Source organism: Ziziphus jujuba, chromosome 11 (assembly GCF_031755915.1).
Source record: "Ziziphus jujuba cultivar Dongzao chromosome 11, ASM3175591v1".
Taxonomy (NCBI): Eukaryota; Viridiplantae; Streptophyta; class Magnoliopsida; order Rosales; family Rhamnaceae; genus Ziziphus; species Ziziphus jujuba.
Window position 1 is genome coordinate 22,512,535 of NC_083389.1, and position 24,302 is coordinate 22,536,836.

At 28.9% G+C, this 24,302-nt stretch overlaps 1 protein-coding gene and 1 long non-coding RNA gene across 2 annotated transcripts; both read left to right on the plus strand.

Moving 5' to 3' along the window:
• Positions 1–5,897: 5,897 nt before the first annotated feature.
• On the plus strand, positions 5,898–10,414 carry LOC107426327 (cytokinin riboside 5'-monophosphate phosphoribohydrolase LOG3). The gene is made up of 7 exons (XM_016036472.4): positions 5,898–6,428; positions 7,021–7,118; positions 7,283–7,313; positions 8,110–8,209; positions 9,435–9,505; positions 9,646–9,789; positions 10,084–10,414. Exons 1-7 carry the CDS (start codon positions 6,309–6,311, stop codon positions 10,174–10,176), a joined length of 657 nt encoding a protein of 218 aa, XP_015891958.1. The 5' UTR covers positions 5,898–6,308; the 3' UTR covers positions 10,177–10,414.
• Positions 10,415–15,920: 5,506 nt separating this feature from the next.
• On the plus strand, positions 15,921–17,213 carry LOC125419685 (uncharacterized). Its single transcript, XR_007238565.2, has 3 exons — positions 15,921–16,171; positions 16,545–16,659; positions 16,892–17,213. It is a non-coding gene; the product is annotated as an uncharacterized LOC125419685 (long non-coding RNA).
• Positions 17,214–24,302: the final 7,089 nt, after the last annotated feature.

Below are 24,302 nucleotides of genomic sequence, written 5' to 3' on the forward strand. Positions count from 1 at the left end.
CCTGGAGCAGTTGCATTTTCTACACCCTATTTATGAATTTTGTGAATTGTATTTTCTTAATTATTCTTGAAAGAAACCTTTTATATAAAAATAAATAAATTATAAAAATAAAATAAAATTGTATAAGATGTGTTATGCCACCGCCATACTTTCTATCATTAAAGCATCCCAAAAGACTTTTTAAATGTATCATTTTTTTTATTTTAAAAAGATAACATTTAAAAAAAAGTTCCAATAAATTTTTTATTTTGATTTTTTAATATAAAAAGTTTGTTTGGCTCTCCAAATGTAAAGAGCTAAAAATATTATTTATTTCAATATTTTATGAATTTAATTGAAGATAACACATTTTTCTATGTTACTATTGTAATATTTATGAAGTAGAAAACTAATATAAAAGAGAAGGGCTACAAGTAAAACAATAAATATTTATAGAAAAAATAAAAATAAAGAGCTTAAATAGAAAGTTTGTTGAAGAACATTTTTAAATTTTACTTGTTATTTTAAAAGATACTCTTTATTATAGAAAATATATTTTTTTATTTTAAAGAGTCCCTTGAGAATGCTCTTAGTAATTTTCTACAAATAGGGATTATCCAAATATAAGCTCAATATAGAAGTGCAATACCATCTTATCATTCTGCTTCTATAGTCTTTTCTCCATAATATTGTTGAGGTAATTACTTCTATCGTCTGATTTATTATGCATAGGTACAATTATGATAACAGAAGTACCACAGACACTAAATAGTTAATCAAAATGTTTATGACATAATGTGGCAAATATGATGTATTATTAATTGATTGACAAATAAATATAACTTAGATAAGAATGAGAGGATTTCTATCTCAATATACACCAATAAGATAATATCATATCATTTGGAATAACATTATGTTGTTACAATAATGTTCACATATAAGGATATATGCTAGTATTCCTTTATTTGGCATAGTTTCAAAGAAGTCATAAAGAATTTTTTTAAGTTTAAGATCTACTTCTAAAATGTATTTGAACAATTTTCATTAAGTGTTTCAGGCTTTCAAAGCATTATCCAAAGACAGTAAAGATTAGTTTTTTCAAAAAGCAATTATGAAGAAACAAAAAAAAAAACAAAAAAAAACAAAAAATACAAAACCAGAAGCAGAAGCAAAAGCAAAAAGCTATGCCAAACAGAAACTATATATATTTGGACAAGATAATCTATATAAAAAGCCAGGCTTACATTAGATTAGCCAAATAGTTCTACCAACATAATTTACTTTATTAGCTCTTATGTCATTTTAATAGATAAAATTTAAAGAATACATTACTAGTTTATACCATGAACTACTAAAATTCGATATGGACAAAGTGAACCTTATATGCATCCTTTTAAACTATTAATAAATTTTTAAATCCAGCTCTTAAAGTAATATAAAGATTGATAAAGGAGAATCTGATAGTAAAATTATCAAATATGCATGTGAACTTGGTTATTTATACATTAATAATGTTAAAAGAACCAATATGATAGAATAATGCTAAAGCTAGCAACTAGTTTACCAAGATATCTATCAAGATGATATAGTACATTAACATGCTTTTATTTTATTGATTGAAATTTTAATATATCATAAATGTGAGTAAGTGAATTCTTTAATGTATGAGCATAACTAAATATAACCCAATAACATAATAATGTTTATCACTAAGTAAACATCTTGATAGATTAATCCCTATAGCATTGTTCTTTACTTAAAGGAGGGATGCTTGGTAAATGTTTAGCCACTAGATATATTAATAATTTTTATTTGAATTTAAATTTTAAAAAAACTAGATGAGATATGATTAAGTATGGCAAAATCTCATGCAATATGATAACACAATACGAACCTTACAATAGTTTGTGGATTTAGATTGATAGTATCGTATTATATCTGTGTTATTGTCATCCAATAAAATCAAATAAATTAACGGATTTTAATAGGTAAAACAAAATAATATACAATAAACTAATTAGACCTATTAAAGAGGATATTTTTATAATTATACAAGTTTTACAATATTAAAAATACTTAGTAAAGACATATTGATTTGTTCATTTTAATTGAAATTTTTAAAAATCTAAAAACGAACAAGTCTACTTGATATATTTTAAAAGAAAACACATTTCATTATGTAAAACCTAAGTCAAATTTAAATTTCCAAATTTATACATATATTCTTAACATAGCATATAACAAGCTATATAATAATTTAACAAATTGATTTATTTATTTTAACACAAAAAACTTAAGCAATCATGTTAGGATTGACTAATTTCACGTAAACACCTTATAATACCATACAAACATGGTTCGATAAGACATATTGCCACGTCTAAAAGTGATAACATTTAACTTTTACTTCCTAAGATTCACAATAGAAAAAATACATAGGGCCTAACATGTCATTGTTTTCCTTTTGTTTTTTTTAAACAATTTTAACATAATAAAAAATTATTCAAACCACCAATTTGATATCATCCAAGAGGGTTAAAGTTTGAAATTGCATATTTTGCTAGGATCCGGACCACCTGAATCGGCCCAATGCCGCTTAAATAGACTTAACACGAGGAATCAATTAAACTGGTAAAAAAATTAAAAAAAAATTAAAAAATTAAAAAAAAAAAAAGACTGAGCACCTAAAAGCACCCCAGCGAATTATGCTCCCAGGGCCACCACAACAAATCTAGGATCCTAAATTGCCAAATACCCCTTATTTTTCCAAAATAATAGAAAAATAATTTTTGTTCTTTATGTTAAAAATAATATTTTGAAAATAAAAAAATATACAGTCAAACAAGCCAAATATCCCAAATGTACTTGTGTTTTCTCCTATAAAATTGTTTTTAAAATATTTTTAATATAGTTTAAAATATCAAAATTTTCTGTGATATTTCCATTTTTATTAAGATATAGAAAGAAAATTTAGTTCCCAAGTAAAAATGGATATAATTTTCATAATATCCATCAAAATTTTCAATATTCTTTTTTTAATTTTCATGAAAACTTCTATCATAATATCTATATCAAATCATTCATAATTTGGTTAAAAAATTCATAATTTCTATGGAAATTTATGAAATTTCTATAAAAATTTTGGAAATATCTATAGTTTTTTTTGTTTAATTTTTTTATCAAAAATTTTTATAAATATTATTGATGTTTAGTAAAATTGTTTGCCAAATTAACATTACTGATACATTTTTTTACCTTTTAATTACCTTCCAATAATTAAGCAAATAAAAACAAAATATTAATATTTAACAAATAATGTTCAAAATTACATTAAATAGTTTACCTATCATATTCTTAAAGAAAATTAATATAACAAGTTACAAGTTTATCTACCCATTATTATATTTTTTTTTTTGCAATAATGAATTTAATATTTGTATAAATATTATAAAGTAGGTAAAAATTAGAGCACATACAAAAATTGAAAGATATGTGGGGAATATATTCTTTGCAAACTTAATTATCAAATAATCATATCGATGGCATATTAATAATCACAAGTAAAATTATTAAATAGATGCATATTTTAATAATTATTTTTTATATTTCACATATTAAAATGAGAACGAAGAAAATAGAAATAATTTTAACTATCTAAGAGCTCTCTATAATATTGAAATGATATTTATAAAATATAATGTAATTATAATAATTGTTTTATATATCTTAATTAATGTATAATTTTATTAAATATGTATTTTTTTAATTAATAATAATATACTTATGATCATTACCGCTTACTATAAACCCATGATGAAAAAAATATAATATTTATTCAATATTTTTATAATTTTTATAGTCAATTTAATAATTAATTAATTAAATAATCTAATTTTAAAGTTTTAATAAAAAATTTTATTTTTTAAAATAAATTGCTGTCAATTTCTATCATGTTTTATTAGTTTTTATCGATATTCAAAAATTTTCGATATATAAATGGACATTTATATATTTTAAACCATTGATATTTCTATCAATATAGAAATTTTAAATCTTTATTTTTAATTTTTAGGCATATCTCTAAAACTAATTAAGTACTTTTTCAAACTATAAGCTAGCCAAAGAGAGGAAAAAAATAATAATAATAAATAAATGAATAAAGAGAGTCCTCTCTAAAATGTTATCCGAACACCATTTTTCTTCTTTGGTTCATTATGCGGAGTGTAAATTTTTATGAGAACCCCAACGAGGTCCTAATTAGTGTGTTTGATTCTGTATTCTTAATTTCTTAATTTTTTCTTTTTTTTTCCCAAGTAGAAGTGTTTTTTTTTTCCCAAATACAAAAAAACCAAAAACTTTCAAGGGCCAACTCACAAACACACAAAAACATGCTTTTAAAACGCGCATGCAAGCATGCAAGAGTTCAATAAATAATATTCTAATACATGCTCAATCCCCTATTAAGAAGAGTAATCATGGGTTTATAATCTCTAAATTAAGTTAGAGAGTGGGCAAGGAAAGAAATAAAGACACAGACAAACCAAACTGGAGTAATAAAGAGGAACAGCCAGAAAAAGTCCAATTTTGGGGATTGGGGATATAAAAATTAGTAATATAATATTTTTTTTTTTTTGAAAAAATACAGACATGGTACAGTTCCTGCAATCCTGGTAAAAGAAAACAAAGAAAAATATAATACTTTTATCAATCAAGATTATGAAAACCCCACCAAAAAATAGTAAAATTATCAAAATGTGGGGTTTGGGCAAAAGCATTTAGTGAGAGAAGATTAATAAATAAATAAAATAAAAAGTAATAAAAGTGTGAGAGAAAAGATGGGGCAACTTGGCCGGAGAAGTGAAGGACTAGGGGTTATGGGGAAGGGAAGGAGCGCGTGAAATTGAAATAAAATGTTTCCTATGCATACAACAGCTCTGTCGACTGAGGAAGGCAGGTTGATAGGCCATAACCCACTTATGTTTTTATTTCAATCATCAAATTTTTATTTTTTATTTTTTTTGTCTTTTTTATTTTTATTTTTATTATTATTATTTTTTTGGGGCACATTGCTCTATATACTCTCTCAGTTCCTCTCAATTTACCCCATACCCTTTTAATTCTATCTATATTAATTTTTTAACACCAATAGTTTATTCAGGAGGACTACCCTTTTTTTATTTATTTTCCCCAATGAATTAAATTACCATACCCATCTCAGAATGTCCATTTCTAACCTTTTCCTAACCTATAAATATATATATATATATATATAGATATGATAATATTTATTCTAAACTCCAACTTGCATATCCAAGGTGAGCCTAGCACAATGGTCTTGTTAACTAGCTAATTTATTTTTAATTATATAGAAAAAAGAAAGAAAATAAAAATCCAACTTTTTATTCTTCATGCAAATAAGGAGAATCTCAACTGTCCACTAATTTTGAGTTTTGAGTGATACTTTTGGATGGTATCAGAAATATTTAAGTTTTGGTGGTTAGAATCTGCATTAATCAAATTATATTAACAATATTTAGCATTGCCAATTTTGGGTTTTTCTATAAATACTTTGTTTTAAATGAATTTTTTAATAAGTAATATAAAACTCAATTTATATTGTAAAGACAATAAAAAATTATTAAAATTATTTATCAAATACGATAACGTTTAATTGATTTATTTTTATAATTTATTTTTTCATTTAGCAATTACCTTTTTACATTTTAATTATTTATAAATATATTAATCTATAATATTTTAATTCATATTAAATAAAAATTATGTTGATTTTGTAAAATACAATTGTTTTTTTTTCTTTTTCTTTTATATATTTTTGTGGTAGCAAAAACAGCGAAGGAGAGCAAAAGAACCAGTCACAAAAGAGAGAGAGAGAGAGAGAGAGAGAGAGAGAGAGAGAGAGAGAGAGACTGTGCGAGGGACGGGAAGGAAAACGAAGAGAGCAAGTGGTCCACGCGTGCCAATCCAAAAATTTGTGTGTGCGCGAGTTGTGGGTTTGTTTGCTAAGCGTGCTAACTGCTAAGGAACTCTCACGTGTGGTGAGGTATATAAATAGGCATATAGCTGAGCGCACAAAATCAAATGAGAGTGAGCTATAGGGTGTGATTGATGGGTCAAGTTGATACTTGTATTTTCCTTGTGACTACTTGTATTTGTTTTGTATAGGTTAGGGAGCGAAGAGACAGAGAACGAGTAGAAGATTCTTGTATCAAAGAAGGGGTTTTTTTTTTTTTTTTTTTATAGAAAACCAAAAGATTGAAAAACAACTTAAAAAAGAGAAAAAAAAGTGGGAAAAAAAATTGAGAGCAATGGAGATAGAGAGTGAAATGAAGCAATCAAAGTTTAGGAGGATTTGTGTTTTCTGTGGAAGTAGTCAAGGAAAAAAAACTAGCTACCAGCAATCTGCCATTGAGCTTGGCAAAGAACTGGTATAGAAATATTTGCTTTCATTTTCTTAATTGGGTTACCTTCAAAATGTTCACTTTTTTTTTTTTTTTTTTTTTTTTTTTTGGTCTCTTCTATGGGGTTTTGCATCGGAATTGATTTTGGTCTTCTTTTATATGAAATGGGTTTCGTCGGAAATCAATTGGATGTTGCTGAAATTTCCATCTTCTCGTGTCTACAAACATTTTTTTTTTTTTCTTTCATCTTACATTTTGAGACAAGCACATTGTGCTTGTTACTTGTTTGTGACATTGTTTCAGGGCTACTCGCAAACTTCAATAATGCGTTTGATTAATCTAAACTCAAAACTTTGTTTCTTGTTATACAGAGCTCTCTCTCTCCTAGAATACTAACCAAAATTCAAAAAATGCCCATCTGCTGAATGATCATTGCTGAACATCTTTCATTCGTCTTTTCCTGTTTCAATTTTCAATCAGTTGTATGTTTTCCTAAGGAATACAGTTTTTCCAATATGGTTTTGTCTTAACAACATTTTTGAGCCGCCTCCCACCTTAAAAATCACAATATTTTCTCATTTAGCCTGTTTGACTAGATTATTTGTTTACTCTGTTTCAGGTTTCCAGGAACATTGATCTGGTTTATGGAGGGGGTAGCATAGGCCTAATGGGTTTGGTATCACAAGCGGTTCATGATGGTGGTCGGCATGTTATTGGGTAAATCCCAGTTTCTTTTCTTCATTCCTCAAATCTGAGATAATATTTGAATAAAACAGACAAAAACAGATTAAGAACGAAATCTGTGAGTTTGGTCTGTTTTTCTTTTCTGTTTTGTTTTTCCATTACGACTGATTTTGTCATGTTATTGTCTTTCTCTGCAGAGTTATTCCCAAGACGCTCATGCCTCGAGAGGTATGTCTGCAATAGCTCGATGTCTCTAGACTTTTCTTATTGAAAAGAAAACTTGTAGATTGTCGACAATCCATTTTTTTAGTTTGACCATGTATTGGTTTTTAGATTCATGTTCATTTATTGACATACTTTATTTCCTTCCTTGCTTTTAGCTTTTTTTTCTCTTTTTCTCTATTTATTTATTTATTTTTATTTTTTTGGTATTACTTTCTTGCTGGTTGATGGCTTTTAGGTACTTTAATAAATTTTTTATCTTTTTGTTCTTAGTTAAAACTTTTTTTTTTGTTTTATTTTATTTTTAATTATTGTCCTCTATTTGGATTTCAAGATTTCTTCTTTCTTTTTTTTTTTTTTTTTTTTTTTGGTTGCTTTTTTTTTCCTCTTCCATAGATGCTTGGTATCCTTATCCGTAATACTAATTGAATATTAGTTGGCAGCACTATTTCTTGGTCTCTGCTGGTCACTCGTATTTCTTTTTTCTTGCAATTTGCTTATATGATCACTTGAGCTAAAAAGGTTTTCCATTCTTGTGTTTTTTATCCTTGTCTTTTTCTATGAATCGAACTTTTTGTTTATTTTTCTCTCTGGGTGAGCTTAAAAATTACTGGCTAGGGAATAGCTGGGCTGAAAATTTTGGATTAAGTCCACCATTCCTGCAACTCTCATCATTGCTATGCTGCACAAAGCTCCAAAACTCTCTCTCTCTCTCACCCCCCCACACACACACTCTCTCTCTTTCTCTCTCTTCAAATTTCAATTTTTTTAATATCTTACCTGCTTTGGTACGCTTTTGCAGTTAACTGGTGAAACAGTGGGGGAAGTGAAGGCAGTTGCAGATATGCACCAAAGGAAGGCTGAGATGGCTAGGCATTCAGATGCCTTTATTGCCTTACCTGGTTAATATAACCCCTGCACAATTCTCTCTAGTTTTTTATTTTTCTGTGTTGACCACCTACAAAACTTTAACTTACACATGAACTTTAAAAAGATCAAACGCCAAGAATATGGATCTTCAGGGCTTTAATTTTACTAATTTTGGCCTGTAATATTAGTTTTTTCTGGCACATCTGGGCTATGTGAAATGATAATGTTTGTTGAAACAACTGGTGTGAAGTCTAAATTATCACAACCCTCTCTCACAAATCCCAAGATCCATGATTAGAGAGCAACCTTTCAAACCCTAGTGCATGACCCGTCAACATCTTACACTGAAAATTAGAGTTTCTGAGGAAACTAGTTTTGTGTTTAATATGCTTTTTTCCTCTATATGGTATTATAGCCTGTAATATTACTGTATCAAATTTTCCGCCACATATAGGAAAGAGAACACAAAGGCACATTTTCACCAAATAGTTTTTGCCACCTAGCACCTGCCGTGCTGGACCTAACAAGGAATAATGCTCTCTAAAGCTTTAAAAGGACTTTCATTTGATTCATAGTTCTAAGAATTTGGAAGAGGGATGACCAACGGGGTAAAATAGTCATCTTAATCTATGTGGGGATAACTTCCTCTAGAATGGAATGCCTGGAGCCAAGGACAAAGAGAGGAATAGTGAAAACATGTTCATTACTATTTTTTTGTTTTTTTCCTTTGGAATGATAGAGCACTATGGACTGCTGGGTTGGATTAGATTTTTCCTCTGTTTTCACAATAGATAGATGCAGTAAAATACCATTTTGTCCTGCAATTCAAAAGAGGAAGGGTGACACAGCATTTTGGTTGATGTCAAAACCATGTCTACCAAATGCAATGTAGTAAAAGTGAACTTTAATATTCCATAGTCAGAGTACATTGCACCGAACTGACTGAATGGAGTTTAAGCAGTCTCTTTAGGCTTTTGTACGGATTTTAATGATCAAATAGTATAATCTCTACCACTATTAAAAATATGATATGATAATCTCTCTCTCTCTCTCTCTCTCTCTCTCTCTATATATATATATATATATATATCGCTATTAGCCTTTTGGATGTCTTTTTTCCTTGTCTCTGCAATCAAGGTTGGCACCAATGATAATAACTAATGTTGAACATAGGCATGCTGTACTCATCTTAAATGTAAAGTGAAAATTGGACCAAGACTTCTGGGCCCAGGAAAACTTATATGCTGTTATGAACAGGTGGTTATGGGACTCTGGAAGAGCTACTTGAAGTGATAACATGGGCTCAACTTGGAATTCATGATAAACCGGTAATTTACATTTTCTGCATCATTTATGACATGATGGTGACTTTTATCTTCGGAATCTAAAATGCTTTGTCTGATTTTTTTTTTTTTTCCCCTAGTAACAAATTATTTGTTTGATTCAAAATATAAAATTCATGTTGCAGGTGGGATTGTTGAATGTTGATGGGTACTACAACTCATTGCTGTCGTTTATTGACAAAGCTGTTGAAGAGGGATTTATTAGTCCTAGTGCACGGCAAATAATTGTATCAGCACCAACGGCAATGGAGTTAGTGAAGAAATTGGAGGTAATCTGAACCATATGATCTATATATATGTTTGACCTGAGAAAGCAATCAAAGAATGCCATGCTCTCTATGTATGTTTAGTTCTCATGAACTCATTCACAATTTACACTCACATTATATTCGGACACAATTATATTTGTATTATAGGCAATCTAGAAAATCACTTGGCGATTGAAGATTTTTCTTTTGTCTTTGTTCTGCATTTCATATGGTAATAATAGAGATAATGAGAATCTATCTCTGTCTCTTTCTTATGATAAATATGTTTTTAAGGCCACTCACTTACTGTTACAGGATTATGTCCCCTGTCATGAAAGAGTTGCTTCAAAATTGAGCTGGGAAACAGAGCAGCTTGGCTATCCGCAAAAGTTCGATATCTCTAGGTGATATGGAGCTTTCCAAATTGAAATCTGGTTTAGATTTAGGAAGCTGAAGTGGCTAATTTGAAGAATTTTAAATTCTTGTTTTGGGGAATTTTCTTTTTTTTTTTTTTTTTTTGGTTTGTTTGTCCATTTTGTAAATTACTGAAATTAACCTCAATCTGTGAAGCATCATGTCCCTTTTTGTGGAACTCTGTTATCTATTTTTCAGTTGTAATGTAAGTACTAGAAGGTTTATGAATTTACTCCTGAAAATGTTACTAATTTATATTTTTCACTCGGTTTCAGTTGCTTCCATGTATCGTCTTTTCAATTCTCTCTAAAGTATATTCCACTTACCATCCAACCCCAAACATGTGTTGCCAACACCGCTTAAGGACAGTGATACATGGCCAAGTCAATAGAATGCTTGACTAATGCCTTGAGATGCTTGCCTTGAGTATAAAGTAGTAATAATAATAATTAGAGTTGAACACCTTGTCTTCTTGAACCACATACTTTGCAGTTTGCCCCTTAATCTGCAAAATCTCTGGCATTGTCCTATAACTAATATTTTGGTGGAAAATACAAAATGTGTCATAGTTTCAAAGAGAAATTGGTATCAAGCCTGGTAACAACAAAAATGTGATCCAATTAGGAAGAACTTGATTGACTGCAAAGAGAGGATAGGGGACAAATATATTCATTTCTAAACATTCCCACTCGAATTTGATTAACCCGGACCACAAATGATTCTCAAATGGTACTTAGCAATTAAGTGAAAAAATAACATATAGTATTTTCTCTCTTATAAATAATGTACCTAAAAAATATCAAAGTGAACTAACAAAAATAGAAAGCCACATGTATTTCTCTCATAATTGAGAGCCAAAACACATGCAGTTGGAAAACTATATTGTGAACAGAGAGAAAGCTCCGGTTCCGTGACTTTCCTCCAAGACTGTACACTAATGCAACTTGTTTTATGTCTTCAGTCAGTTTATGGATAATAAAACTTTCTTCTTTTTTTTTTTTTTTTTTTTTTTCCTCTCTCCAAGACATGAATGTACATAGAAAATGCCAAAATATACAGAGAGAGCTAAGAAAGACATAGCAATGTAACATTTCTCTCATGATTGAAAGCCAAGACAAAGGCAATGAGAAAACATTGTGATCCGAGCGAAAACTCCGTTGTCATGGCTTTCCTCCAAGAATATACACTAATACAAATAGGTTCAATTTGTATTTTGTTTTTTTTGGTTACTATTGAATTATATGCAGAAGGATTTAATCCCAAACCCTAGGTTAAATTTTCACAATATTTTCAAGCAGAAGCAAAGAAAGCCAACCAAAGACAAAGAGACCTAGCTAAACCTAAACCAACCACCAATAACTGAAATGGGACCATGAGAGAAAGAAGGTGATGGAAGGAAGATCGTTAAATAAAACAATCCAACAAGCTGTAGGGCAAGGACATGTGTTCAAAAAAAATAGAAAAAAAAAATGGTGTTTGATTGGAAATGTGAAGAAAAGAAAATTCCGAGAAATGGGACATGGACATGAGGTGGCGTAGGGTCGAAATAGAAAACAAAGTAGTGAGGCATTGTGGTCAAGAGGAGAAAGGGGTTTGTTGCACTTCTTTGCACCACAAACCGCTCTGTGTCTCTGCCTTTTCTGGTTGTTGAGGAGTCAATTTTCATTTTTTTTTTTAAGAGGAAAATTAGATTGATTGCAAATTGCAATTTGAAAGCTATGAAACAGTTTCCCACAAATGATCAAGCTAAATTTTACCCTAAATAAATAAATGATCTTGTTGAAACTAAAGCCAAAACAGTTTCTGTCATTTCATTGAGCCTTTTATTTTCTTCCGTCAAAGGTTTGCATATTCTCATTAATGATGCCAACAGCAACAAAAAGAAAAGCTCTAAAACAAACAAAAGGAAAGATATATATTACAAAAATGGAATCCCAGTTTATATTAACTTTGTTTAATGCTTAAGTTGCAAAAAATAATAATAATAAATAAATTCTGCTTTTAAGTTTTAACAAAATCAAAAGCTTTTGCTTACTCTAACATTTTGAATTATTTATTTATTTATTTATTATTGACTTTGGTAATATTAATTTCTTTACAAAGTAAATTAGAACAATGACAAAATAAATGATATCAAATTTTGACAAATGTAAACATCGTTTCGAATATGTAAATGTTAAAAAATGATGAGCAAAGTCACTATTTCTTCTTAAAAAATTTCAGCTTCATATTCCTCACTTCCAAAAATAAAAAATAATGATGAAATAAAGGGTGTTTCTAACAATACAAATTTTACTATCCACACTACATGTTTAGTTACTTTTCAATATTTCAAAAGTATATTTTTTTCAAAAGTCATAAATACTCTCAAGTACATAAATAGAACAAAAACAAATCGTTAGGTCTACTACAATAGAGTTTTAGAAAAATAAATAAATAAATAAATAATCATAGAATGGAGATAATGGAGTTTACCCATTAATAGGAAAAAAAATTGACAAAAATAATTGGTAAGTTATTTATTAACTTTCTTTTATTATTTATTTGCTTTTTTATTTTTTATCTATTTTTTATTTTTATTTAATTTTCATCCTCTTTGTTCTTCCAACCAATTTAATTTGTTGTATACACTCTAAATTATTTGGTTTATGTATTTCAAAAGGTTTGATCACATCTAGGTTTGTATAGAGGAGAAATAATCATTTGAATGATCTATAAAGTTGCTCAATATACATAGTCTAGACGAATTGAACACATCTGAGTTATGTATATCGAACTACTTCATTCATATCCAAGTAATATAGTCCAGAAGAAAATCCAAAGATACTAAAATCGTCTTATGATAATCCATCCCAAGAAAACAATTAAAATTTGAATTTTTGAACGGTTTCACCGGAATTGACCATGTTTGATCAAATTAGACTATAATAAATTTTGATTTTTCTTTGGAGATAGAATTTTAATTTGATCCTTGATCCATAATGTAGAACTCGTTGATAAAAATTCATAAACTGATAGCACGTCTAATTTCAAGTAACAATTAAAAAATTATTGTTTTAAGAAGTTTTTATCATAAGTAATATAGCAGTGTCCAAGCTAATATCAAATTTTTGCCCGATTAATGACTCAGTGGCCTATATATATATATATATATATATACATCTAGGAGTCCATGTCTTGGGAGCCTAATATTTTGAAAATATCCAAATTGCCCTTGGAAAACCCTTAGCCTCATAAAACCTAACAGACCCATGAACCAAACTGGGTCAACCAGCGATTCAATTTCCTCCACCATCAAGTTCGATGAATTTGACCACCATCCCAATGGAATCAGCCCACATGCGCCATAACATACCACTGTCCATCCCAAAAATAACTGGCCAGCGAAATTTCACAGCCAAACAACGGATGACACGCCCAAATCGGGCTTGGAAAGCTAGCATCGCAACCTCACCTCTCTCTCTTAGATTCTGACCAAAATAGCCCCTTTTCGACCAATTTAACCTCACTATCCATACCAATCAGTTACCCATGAAAAAAATGACCAACACACAAACTTTTAGGTATGCCAAACGCACCAAGATCAATGCTAGAAAGTTGTTCCTAAGTGACTTGAATTATGGATATATATGAACTGTTTTATTGACTTTCAATGTGAATCTTGTTCTTCTTTTTAGATTTCAACATGTTTTATACATAAGTTGGTATTTAAAATTTGATTATTTTTCTGTTTTTAATTAGTTGCTAAAAATATTTGGTATTTATGCTATTACTCTTTCATATAAATACTATAGCAATACCAAATGTATATTAAATTGTTTTACTTTCTAGATACCACTGTAATGGAACAGGCTTAAATAAAATAGACCTTATTTTTCAAAAATTAGGTATAACTTTCATCACTATTAGATTTCTAATTAAATAATAAAGTCCAACCTAAATTGAGAAATTCAGTGTCTACAAAAAAATAGATTTCACTTTAAAAGTAAAATACACTTTATTTAAATCTGATGGCCATTGTAATATGCTTTATTTAAATAAATGAACTTAAGAATAGATTTATTGTTACTAAAACAGTATGCCGTGTTGTAAGGTAAATTATGAAAAATAATAATAATAAGAAGAAGAAGAAGAAGAATGAGTTTTTGTTTTACAAAATGAAAGTGAAAATTACTTTATGTCGGGAAATAGATAGACAAATAAACGTTAAAAAGCATAATAATCCTTTTAACCATTACCTCGACCATGTTTTGTAGGCAGAAAAGACAACTGATTGAGGATGAGATACATAATGAATGATGACTAAGAAACAACACTTAAAAAAAAAATTGTTTTGATAACAATTTTTTTAAGGAAAAGACACAGAAAAACATCACCATTCAAATTAAATCTAATCCATAATAACTAATGAGGGAGCTCCAAACATTACATGTGAATTACAGTATAAAGCAACTAAATGGCCGACCTTCTTTTAGATTTCAAAGTTGTCTTTCACTCTTTCTATAACTCCCCTTTTCCGACATTTTTTACTTTCATTTTCTTCTAATACTATCAACAAAATAAATCTATGTTATTACCAAAAGAATAAATATATATATATATATATATATATATAAAAGTTTGATTGGGTCAATCTCGCCATTTCATAATATTCTCGTAGTTTTTATTATTATTATTATTTTGGATTTTCATAATTGAACATGTCAATTTGAATTATAAATTCTTATCTGAAAAAATAATAGTTTTGCCATATTATTGCTCCCATAAGACCTTTCAATTTAGTTTTTGTTTTTGAATAGTAAAATAAAAATTTTAAAATAAACGATCTTTGGCACTAATATTCAATGCAGATTCAACATTTTTGTATTTTATCTTCGTAACATTGAATTAACGCCAATACTTTCTCAAGTTTATAAATAGTGCACCACTAGATCAAAAACATTCAAATCATGAATTTTTAGCTAATATTTGTTTTGTAATTGTGCTTTTTTCATATTATGTTTTATTTCTTTTTAATCATAGATGAAAAACACATACTAGATGACAGGAAAAATGAGAGAAAGTAGACAACAAAGAAGATATATAGTGAAAAAGTAAAATAAAATAATAATAATAATAAACATTTTTTATAAATAAGTTGAAAATGAAAGCCATTTGAAATGGTTTATAGAATTATCTCTTCTTTGCTTCTTCTTTCTTGAAGGTGGGGTTTCAACTTAAAATTCTTATCTAAGAAATATTGAGTTCATCCAAAAGTTAAGTCTTTTTTTTTTTTTTTTTTTTTTTGGGTGAAAATTAAAACCGAGAAGATGACATTTCCTGATACACGTAAGTCTAAAATTCATATGATAGTTATGGGCTTTTGGGTAGCCATCTTTTTCTAGGACTTTATGCTGGGATATGGGCTTCTTCTAAGCATTTGGGCAACCTAACAGCGCTATTCCATATTTGGACAGGTTTTAGATTTATGTTGGTCTATTCCTTGGGTTTTTTTGAAAATTAGTCACTATACAAGTCAAAACATGAAAAATGGCAAAATTTTTATTTTTTTAAAAAAATAACCAATTTTTTGCACATTCAGAACAAAATACTTTTTTTTATTTTTTTTCTTTTCTTTTTTTTTTATTTTTTATTTTTTTGTTTCTGTCTCTACCAAAACACTTTCTTTTCTTGTTTTCTTTTATTGCTTTTTTATTTTTTTTTCCTATCCCTTCAAACAGGCAGCTAGGGTTTGCTTTTTATTTTCCCTTTCAAAAAAATACCATCACCGGCTCCATTGTGACCAAAATTCTCCTCTCATTCATCGGCTTGTCCTCACCCATCGTTGTCCCATCAAGAATCATTCGATTAAAAGCCACCCAGAGGCAGAGGAGAGACACCCAAAAGCAAAACCTTCTCATACCACCGATGACTCTACTTCGACCTCCCGTTTGTCGTCATTGTCCTCGCACCACCATCATTCCACCAGGAGCTACTCGTCATCGCAACCGTAGGTTTTTTTTTTTTCTTTTTGATAATTTTCAGTTTCTTTTAAATGGCTTCACTGTTGGATGAGCAAAATTGCAAGATTTTTAGAATTTCTAACTATAATAGATTAAGATGTTGAAAAAATTTCTGACCAATGGATGAACAATGAATATTTCTCCTCCAATTCTGAAAAGATTTCTTGAGTTATAATTACAGAGCTTGTATAGAGTGTTGTGGAATTAATATAGGTTGTAGCAATTCCTTACACGTGGAATGCATATTCTATTCCTAAAATTATTATTATTTTTTTGGTGAATATTCTATTCCTAAAATTTTGGTACTATCATAGTTTGAATTCTAACATTTTCTTACCCCCTTTAATTCTATAATCTTAGGTTACCATTTATCTTGGAAATGTTCTCACATTGCATATGTCTAAGCCACCTCGGTTTAAGTGCAAAAGTGGACCTTACATGATTGTGCAATGCCCTGCTTTCTCTCCTTTGTGTGGTAAGTCAATATTTTCTTCATTCTCCTTTTATGAAGAAATCAAAATAAGTTTTTTTTTTTTTTTATGTTGATTGAAAATTACAATGTTGCAGCACCAATGGAAACTATAAAAGGGAAAAAAAAAACTAGAAACTTGATTGAAAATAAGTCTTTTGTTGCGTTTGAATATGTTTAAATTTTCTACTTCTAATTCTTGGTGATTAAATCTGCATCCTTTTTATATGCTTTTTAGGTTGTATTCACCATAATTTTCATGGCAAAAGAAGGTACGTTGAAGAAATTATACAAGGAGTGGACTTTGGTTGGTGCATTAACTGCATCAGGACAAGGAAGTTACTTCCAAGATCCCAAATGATGAAAACAAGCATCATTTCTTCTGTGAGGTGGTTTTGGCTGTAGAGTCTAGATGAGATTTCAGTACAAGATGGATGATTTACATAAATACTTAAATTATTGAGTACTAATATAAGTTTAGATTATTGGCTCAACTTCATTGTAATTTATTTTTTTATTTTATGTAAGCAACAAGGTGCTATATTTGCAAGAAGTGAATTTTTTTTCTGGATTTATATAAATCTTTTGATTTATATTTTTCATAAACAATATTGAAGCTCATTTACCAATTGAATCAGATTTAATTGCTATTTTTTCCCCCAACCTTGGTTTCAAAAAGAGTTGTAGGATAGAAAGTCCAACATTAGTTCCCAAAAGAATCAGATAAATGTCAAATTATATTTATTGCTTTTATTTCTGCTTCTTCTTCTCCCTCTCTAACCATGTTTATAATATGGTAATTCGGAAACTTAATTTGAAAATGATATTTGCTTAAACACAATTCTAACATGTATGATATTTTGTGACTTATCATGATGATTGCTTATTTGTGATCCATAGTTTGGAGGTGGGGATGGTTTTATATTTCTATTATTTATGTATTTATGTTTACTGCAAAGAAAATGAAATCCATTGATGCATTTAGTGGCACATATTTCTGCATTTAGGCTAATGTTGTTCCTATATTTGTTAGTCGTCTTATGCATTTGCTAGTGTCTTATATTTGTTATGATCCTTTTCCAAACAATTTTACGCCCAGTGGGCTTTGCAAACCAATCTCAACAAGGTTAGCATGCAAATTATTCTTAGAGTTTAAGATCAGAGATAAATAAGTGCTTCCCCTTTAATGAATCATGTGATCCTCTATTAATGATAATCCTATGCTACACCTACTATGGCTTGGGCTCGCAAAAATTTTTTTCATATCAAAACTGAAAGAGGAATTATTGATAAGTTAAATATATTGATAGAATAAGCGAGTTACATTATAAAACCTACCCATTATACAAGCATAAAATTAACTCATTTTAGTTTAATTAAGAAATATATAAATATTTAAGTTTTTTACTAATATTGATTTTTTATTTTTTAAGCACTAAAGGAGCAAGTGATGGACTAAGCAGAAAATTGAAGCACAAAATTTGAGATCGTATAGTTGCAAGTGACTGTTGAGAAAATTAAAAAAATAAGGATTTGAAGCTCTCACAAACAGACACACACGCACATACATACTCACAGAGATAAAGAAAGAGAGAGAGGGAGAGATAGAGAGATAGAGAAGCATTGGTGGTGGTTTGTCTTTCATTAATGTAAGTTGCTATTTTGAACAAAATAGAAAATCTTATGCAAGTTGATGTTGCATTAATGTAAAGAATTTATCGTTGAACCTTTATTTGTGCTGCATTGTATGGTTTTTTAGCATTGTTGATAATTTTCATAGTGGATTATTTTAGAAAAGATGATTCATCTCTTTGTAAATTTTTCAATTTTGAATCTTTTGTCATTATGAACCATGATAATGATGGGTTTTGGATATAAAGATAATGATGGGTTTTGAAGATAATGATGGATTTTGATGTCAGATAACCAATCTATTTACTTGAAAAGGTTATAGCTACTGGAAAATTTTTCGCTTGTTGGAAAAAATTTCCTCCAATCGGAAAAACTTTCCTCTTGTCGAAAAAAATTTCCTCCTATCGGAAACAATTTTCTCCTGTCAAAAATTAATTTTTACTAATTGGAAAGGCCATTTCAATAGAAGAATAAATTAAAATTGGGATTAAAAAAATTGAAAATGAGAATGAAAACAAAATGTATCATAGACTTGATGACTAAAAGTTTGATGGATTTAAAATCATTGACTTTTAAAATCCTATAAAATAATGTATTGACTCTTAAAATCATTAACCAATTAAAAAAAAAAAAAAGGAGTTATGATACATTTTATTTTCTTTTTCAAAATAATTGAGACATTTTAAAAAATCTTTTATAATCAGCTTCCTATAATCAAAATTTCTCCTTTTTGTAGTTTTCCCGTAATGCTTCTTTTCATTTAGGATTACATTATTTTTCAAACACACAATCTCTCATAGCATTGTGTAGTTGACCATATCACCTTAAACTTTTTATTTTCACACATTCAATAAATATTCAGTTTATTATGTAAGTCACGTGTGTTGCGAAATATCTGTCCAACTACAATGCTCTCACAGCCAGTGAACTTTGATGAAAATATGACCATAAAATCACTTTTGTTGCTCAATGATAAGTGGTCACTTATAACATGATGAACCCTAACATTATCAACTCCTTCATTGTTCATTTCCGACAAAAACCATTATAGTTTTACCATTTTGATACTCACAATGACCACTATCACTTTGTACCAATGTTCCATTGTATAAAACAACAATTACAATATCATCGTCTTCTATTTTACTGCATAGATGTAATTTAAAATTAACTTGTATTTCAATACAGCATATGGCAGTCATGCCTTACTTATTTTGTGTACTTGCCAACCGATTCCCTGATGTTTTTTATCCTAGTTTCGAGGTGATAGATAGAGGATTTTGGGTAAGTAAAGAAGTCCTAAAGGCAGTATCCTATATTTGGCTATTGTGATTTTGGGTAACTAATAATTTATTTTCTTATAGGTATACATTGAGCAGTGTTATGAAAAGTTCATTGGCAATCCATCTAATTACCAATTCTCATATGCAATGCAAGAATCTGTACTGGGGATTCGAATGAAAGATTCGAAGCCATGGAAATGCGTAAATTATGTACAATATACATGTCCAAATTGTGTAATGTTAACTATTTATTTATTTATTTGTCTTCCTTTATTTGTTGTTCTAACTAGATTCCTGTAATTTACTAACAGTTATTGATTCCACTAAACAAGCAAAACATACATTGACTTCTAGGGCACGTGGACTTGAAAGAGCGTCGTATGATTGTATATGAATCACATAAGGCTGGCAATCGAAATAGGGGAGAAACGTATTTTAAGAAATTATACATTATGTTACCTTATTTATTGCGGTCTGCATCCTTTTATGAGCAGCAGACGGATCTTGTAGACTGCATTGATAAGTTTACCTGTGAATTGGCACAAAATTCCTTTAGCAAAGTAATGGATAAGGCCCTTAACACTTACATGTTTGTTGAATAAATATTAACTATTGAATATGGTTGTAATCTAATTACCAATTCTTGTTGTAATAATTGTTTTGTTGCAGTGGTGACTGGCATTTTTACACTCAAGTCTATGGAATTTTTATATGCTAGATTTTTATTGAATTTCACAAAAGATGACATAAAGCTCTTCAAGAGAAAGTATGCTCATGAGACTTACAATAAATAACTAAGCATATAAGCTGGGTGGTGATGCATTTTTCTTTACTTTTGTCATGTTTATAGATGTAACGATGATAACAATGTGTTATTGATATAAAAATAACTAATTTACCTTATAGAAAATGTGCCATGTTTATTTATTAGAATTTCATTATGCACAAATATCTTCCATATAGCTCATTGCAACTTCTATAAATTTTTCCACTTGTCAGAAAAAATTTTCCTCCAGGCGGAAAAATTTTCCTCCTATCAGAAACATTTTCCTCCAGTCGGAAATCCCTTATATGGAGGTCAATTGAAGCTTCTGGATAATTTTTCGCCTGTCGGAAAATTTTTCCTCCAGGTGGAAATCGTTTTCCTCCTATTGGAAAAAAATTTCTCCAAGCGGAAATTGTCGAAAAATATTTACTCCTATCGGAAACTAATTTCCTCTACTTAGAAAATCAATTTCTAATAGATTATTTAAATTAATATTGGGGTAAAAAAATTGAGAATGGAGACAAATATTATATAAGATGAAGATGGATTTAACAAAAAATGTATTGACTTTTAAAATCAATAACCATTTAAAAGAAAAGAGAAAATGATATATATTTGTTTTTCTTTTCAAAATCATTTGGACATTTCATAAAATGAGATGTAAACTAAAGATTTAAAATCAACTCTAGAAAGTCTCTTTTCATTTGGAATTAAATTCTTAAAAAAGAAAAATGCTAATAAATCATTACCGTCAAGTAGAAAATATAATATCCAAGACATGAAATAATTATCAAAAGTTATTAAACCATAACACTAAATTAAAACTTTCTAATTCGAAGCATAAGACAATGGATTCATACATCTCTGCATATAATGTCCAACACCACCGCATTGGTTACATCTATGTCCAATAACATCTTCACCTTGGGCTGAAGAAAGAGAACGTGCCCACCTTGTAGGATCACATGATCGAATATACTGGACAACCCTACTGTTTTTTGCCTCAATTTGCCCCATATAAAACTCAAAATCTTCAACCAAATATGCATTAGCTACGAGCATGAAACATTGTATTATTGTTTCATCTTTCGCATGTCCATTAGCTTTAATATTTCTGCTTATGTGGTACGTGCACAGCGCATGGTATGCATTGGGAAAAACTTTGCGTAATGCCTTTTCAATAGCCAGGTGTCTATCACTCACAAACACCAAATGCGGAAAATCTCCAATAGCATCCTTGAGGTTTTGGAAAAACCATGTATATGCTTGCTCGTTCTCTCCATCTCCAATGAATAACGTTAAACTAAATCAATAAATATATAAAAATTTGAATAATATTAAACAAACATATTAACTGTATTAAAAAAGTCAATTTCGTTTTTTTCTTTTTTCTTTTTTTTTGTGCCAAATATAGCGTTTTCCTACTGGCAGAAAATTGGCGGAAAACTACCAGAAAATTAGCAAAAAACTTGCGAAAACTGACAAATTAGAGGAAAATGGCGGAAGTTCATCTTTTTCACCAATTTTCCTCCGTTTTTACTGTTTTTCTTGATTTTTCAGTTTTACATAATTTTTCCCTCATTTTCAAACCATATGTCACGTAAGTGTCTTTAAACTCACATATAACAGCTCATAAACTAATTTATTACATACCCATATTAAATAAATCTTAAAAAATACAAAACTAACTAAAAATACAAGAAAAAAGAGAAAAAAGGAGAAAAAAATACATACCCATATTTTCTCAGTTTCATCTAATAAGAAAAAAGAGAAAAATTTTACCGAGTTTAGTTTCAGAAATGAGAAAATACAAGAAAAAGAGAGTGAGAGCATATGAGATGCAAAAAGTGTTTGCGGCCTATTAGAGAATGTCTTGCACAAAACATGAACGGGTGTTTAGAGAAAAAATGAAAGAGTAAGAAAAAACATATTGCGTAATTTTTTATTTGGTTAAGGATATTTTTGTCCCAAGTTATCTAGTTTTTAAAAAAAAAAAAAATTACTATTCTTCAAAAAACAATTTACAGGAGGCTATTTTTTCAAAAAACCCCTATTCCTTAACCTCGGCCCATATAATGGTGGCAATGTCCTCTTTTCTTGAAAGGTTTTTACACTTCTTATATTAATCCCCCATTCTTAAAGTACTTTCAAAAGGTGGTTTACCGCTCAAAATTTTTCATAATTTCAAAGTCATAAAAAAAAAATTTCTTTAAAAGTAGTTGAAATTAAACAATCTCAATAATATATATATATATATGTATATAATAGTTCTCAAATGAAAACCATTTTTAATTTTTTTTAAAATTAATATTTAAATATATATTCGTAATCTATATAAATTCTAATATGGTTCACTTTGTTCTTTTAAAATTTAGTATTTTAAGAATAATATTTAAAAATACCATATAGTGTATCAATTTAACTATTAAATGTTCATGCGTTATATTATATTAATATATTAATCAATTAAATAATTATTCGTATATATTTACTAAATAATTTGATAGATTAAATAGTACACATAGCATTATTCCTTTTCTAATAGACTCATAAAAATCACAAATATATATATTTAAATTTCAATATTTAAAATAATTCAATGATTAATACTAAAAATTCTGATAACAAATTCAATTTAAATGTTTTGACAAGAGACCGATTAATATGTGTGTGTGTGTGTGTGTGAACCACCAAAAGTTGGATTAGATGATTGATAAAATTATTAATAATCTAATTCTTCAAAAATCTAGGTACTTCAAAAGCTGAAATTAAGATGTAGCAAAATAGTAGCTTTTAAGCCAAACATTAGATTGTGTGCCCGCTTTCTCCTCCTTTCTTCCCTCCCTCCCACTCCCACACACATGCTCTTTTTTTGTTTTTTGGGTTCGTTGCACCATGCTACCCTTTAGTTTTATAATTGTGCAGTTTAGGCCCTTTGTTATAAAAGCCACTACATCAAACCCTTTATTTTTTATTTTATGCACATTGATTCAATTGTTCTTACATAAATGTAATAGTTAACCTTCCATTTGTGTGAGGTGTACATCCCACCAATTTTGCCAGCTCATATGAATATAACATAAGAAAAAATGAAGAAGAAAAGAAAATAAAGCATGAAGAAGAAGGTCTTGTACATGAAGCAAGAAGGAAGAAGGAAGAAATAGAAGAAGAAAAACGGAGGATAGACTTCCTTTTTCTAGTGTACAAACAAATCAAACTCTGAAATAGAAGAAGAAAGGAAGAGAAGATCTTTTTTTTTTCTTTTTTTTTTTTATTTACATCGACAAATCAAAGTCTTTACCGTGTTTAGAAATTAAAAACTTTAAATCCAAATTTCAAGCATTTTAAAATAGAAGAAGAAAGGAAGAGAAGATCTCTTTTTTTTTTTTTTTTAATTTATAGCAACAAATCCAAGTCTTTACTGTGTTTACAAATTAAAATCTTTAAATTCAAATTTCAAGTACGCATATAGAATGAGAGGTTAAATGGATTATTCATGGTTTCTAAGGTTTTAATATTCATATATGAATTCGGGTACAAACCCAAATTATGGATATTCTCGAATTTTAGTGTTCATATATATAGGTTATCACATTATGCAATTTCAAATAAACTTGGGTTCAAGTGCAACTTCTCTTTCTCTCTTTTCTTCTTCTTCTTGCATTAATTTGGAACCTGACAACCAACTTTTGCAAAGACAAAAAATGAACACTTAACATAAAGTTAACTATTCCATTTATCTAAGATCTAATTGGATCAATGTGCATAAAAAAGAAAAAAAAAAATCTAGGGCTTGGTGTGGTAGTTTTTAAAACAAAGGGCCTAAATTGCATAATTATGAAACTAGAGGCACCAGTTTGGCTCAATTGATTTTTTGGTTTTTCTTTTTTTTTTTTTTTTCTTTCTTTTCGAAAATCAAACCGAACTGAATCACAAAGAGAAATCTATCCAAACTAAACTAATCATCT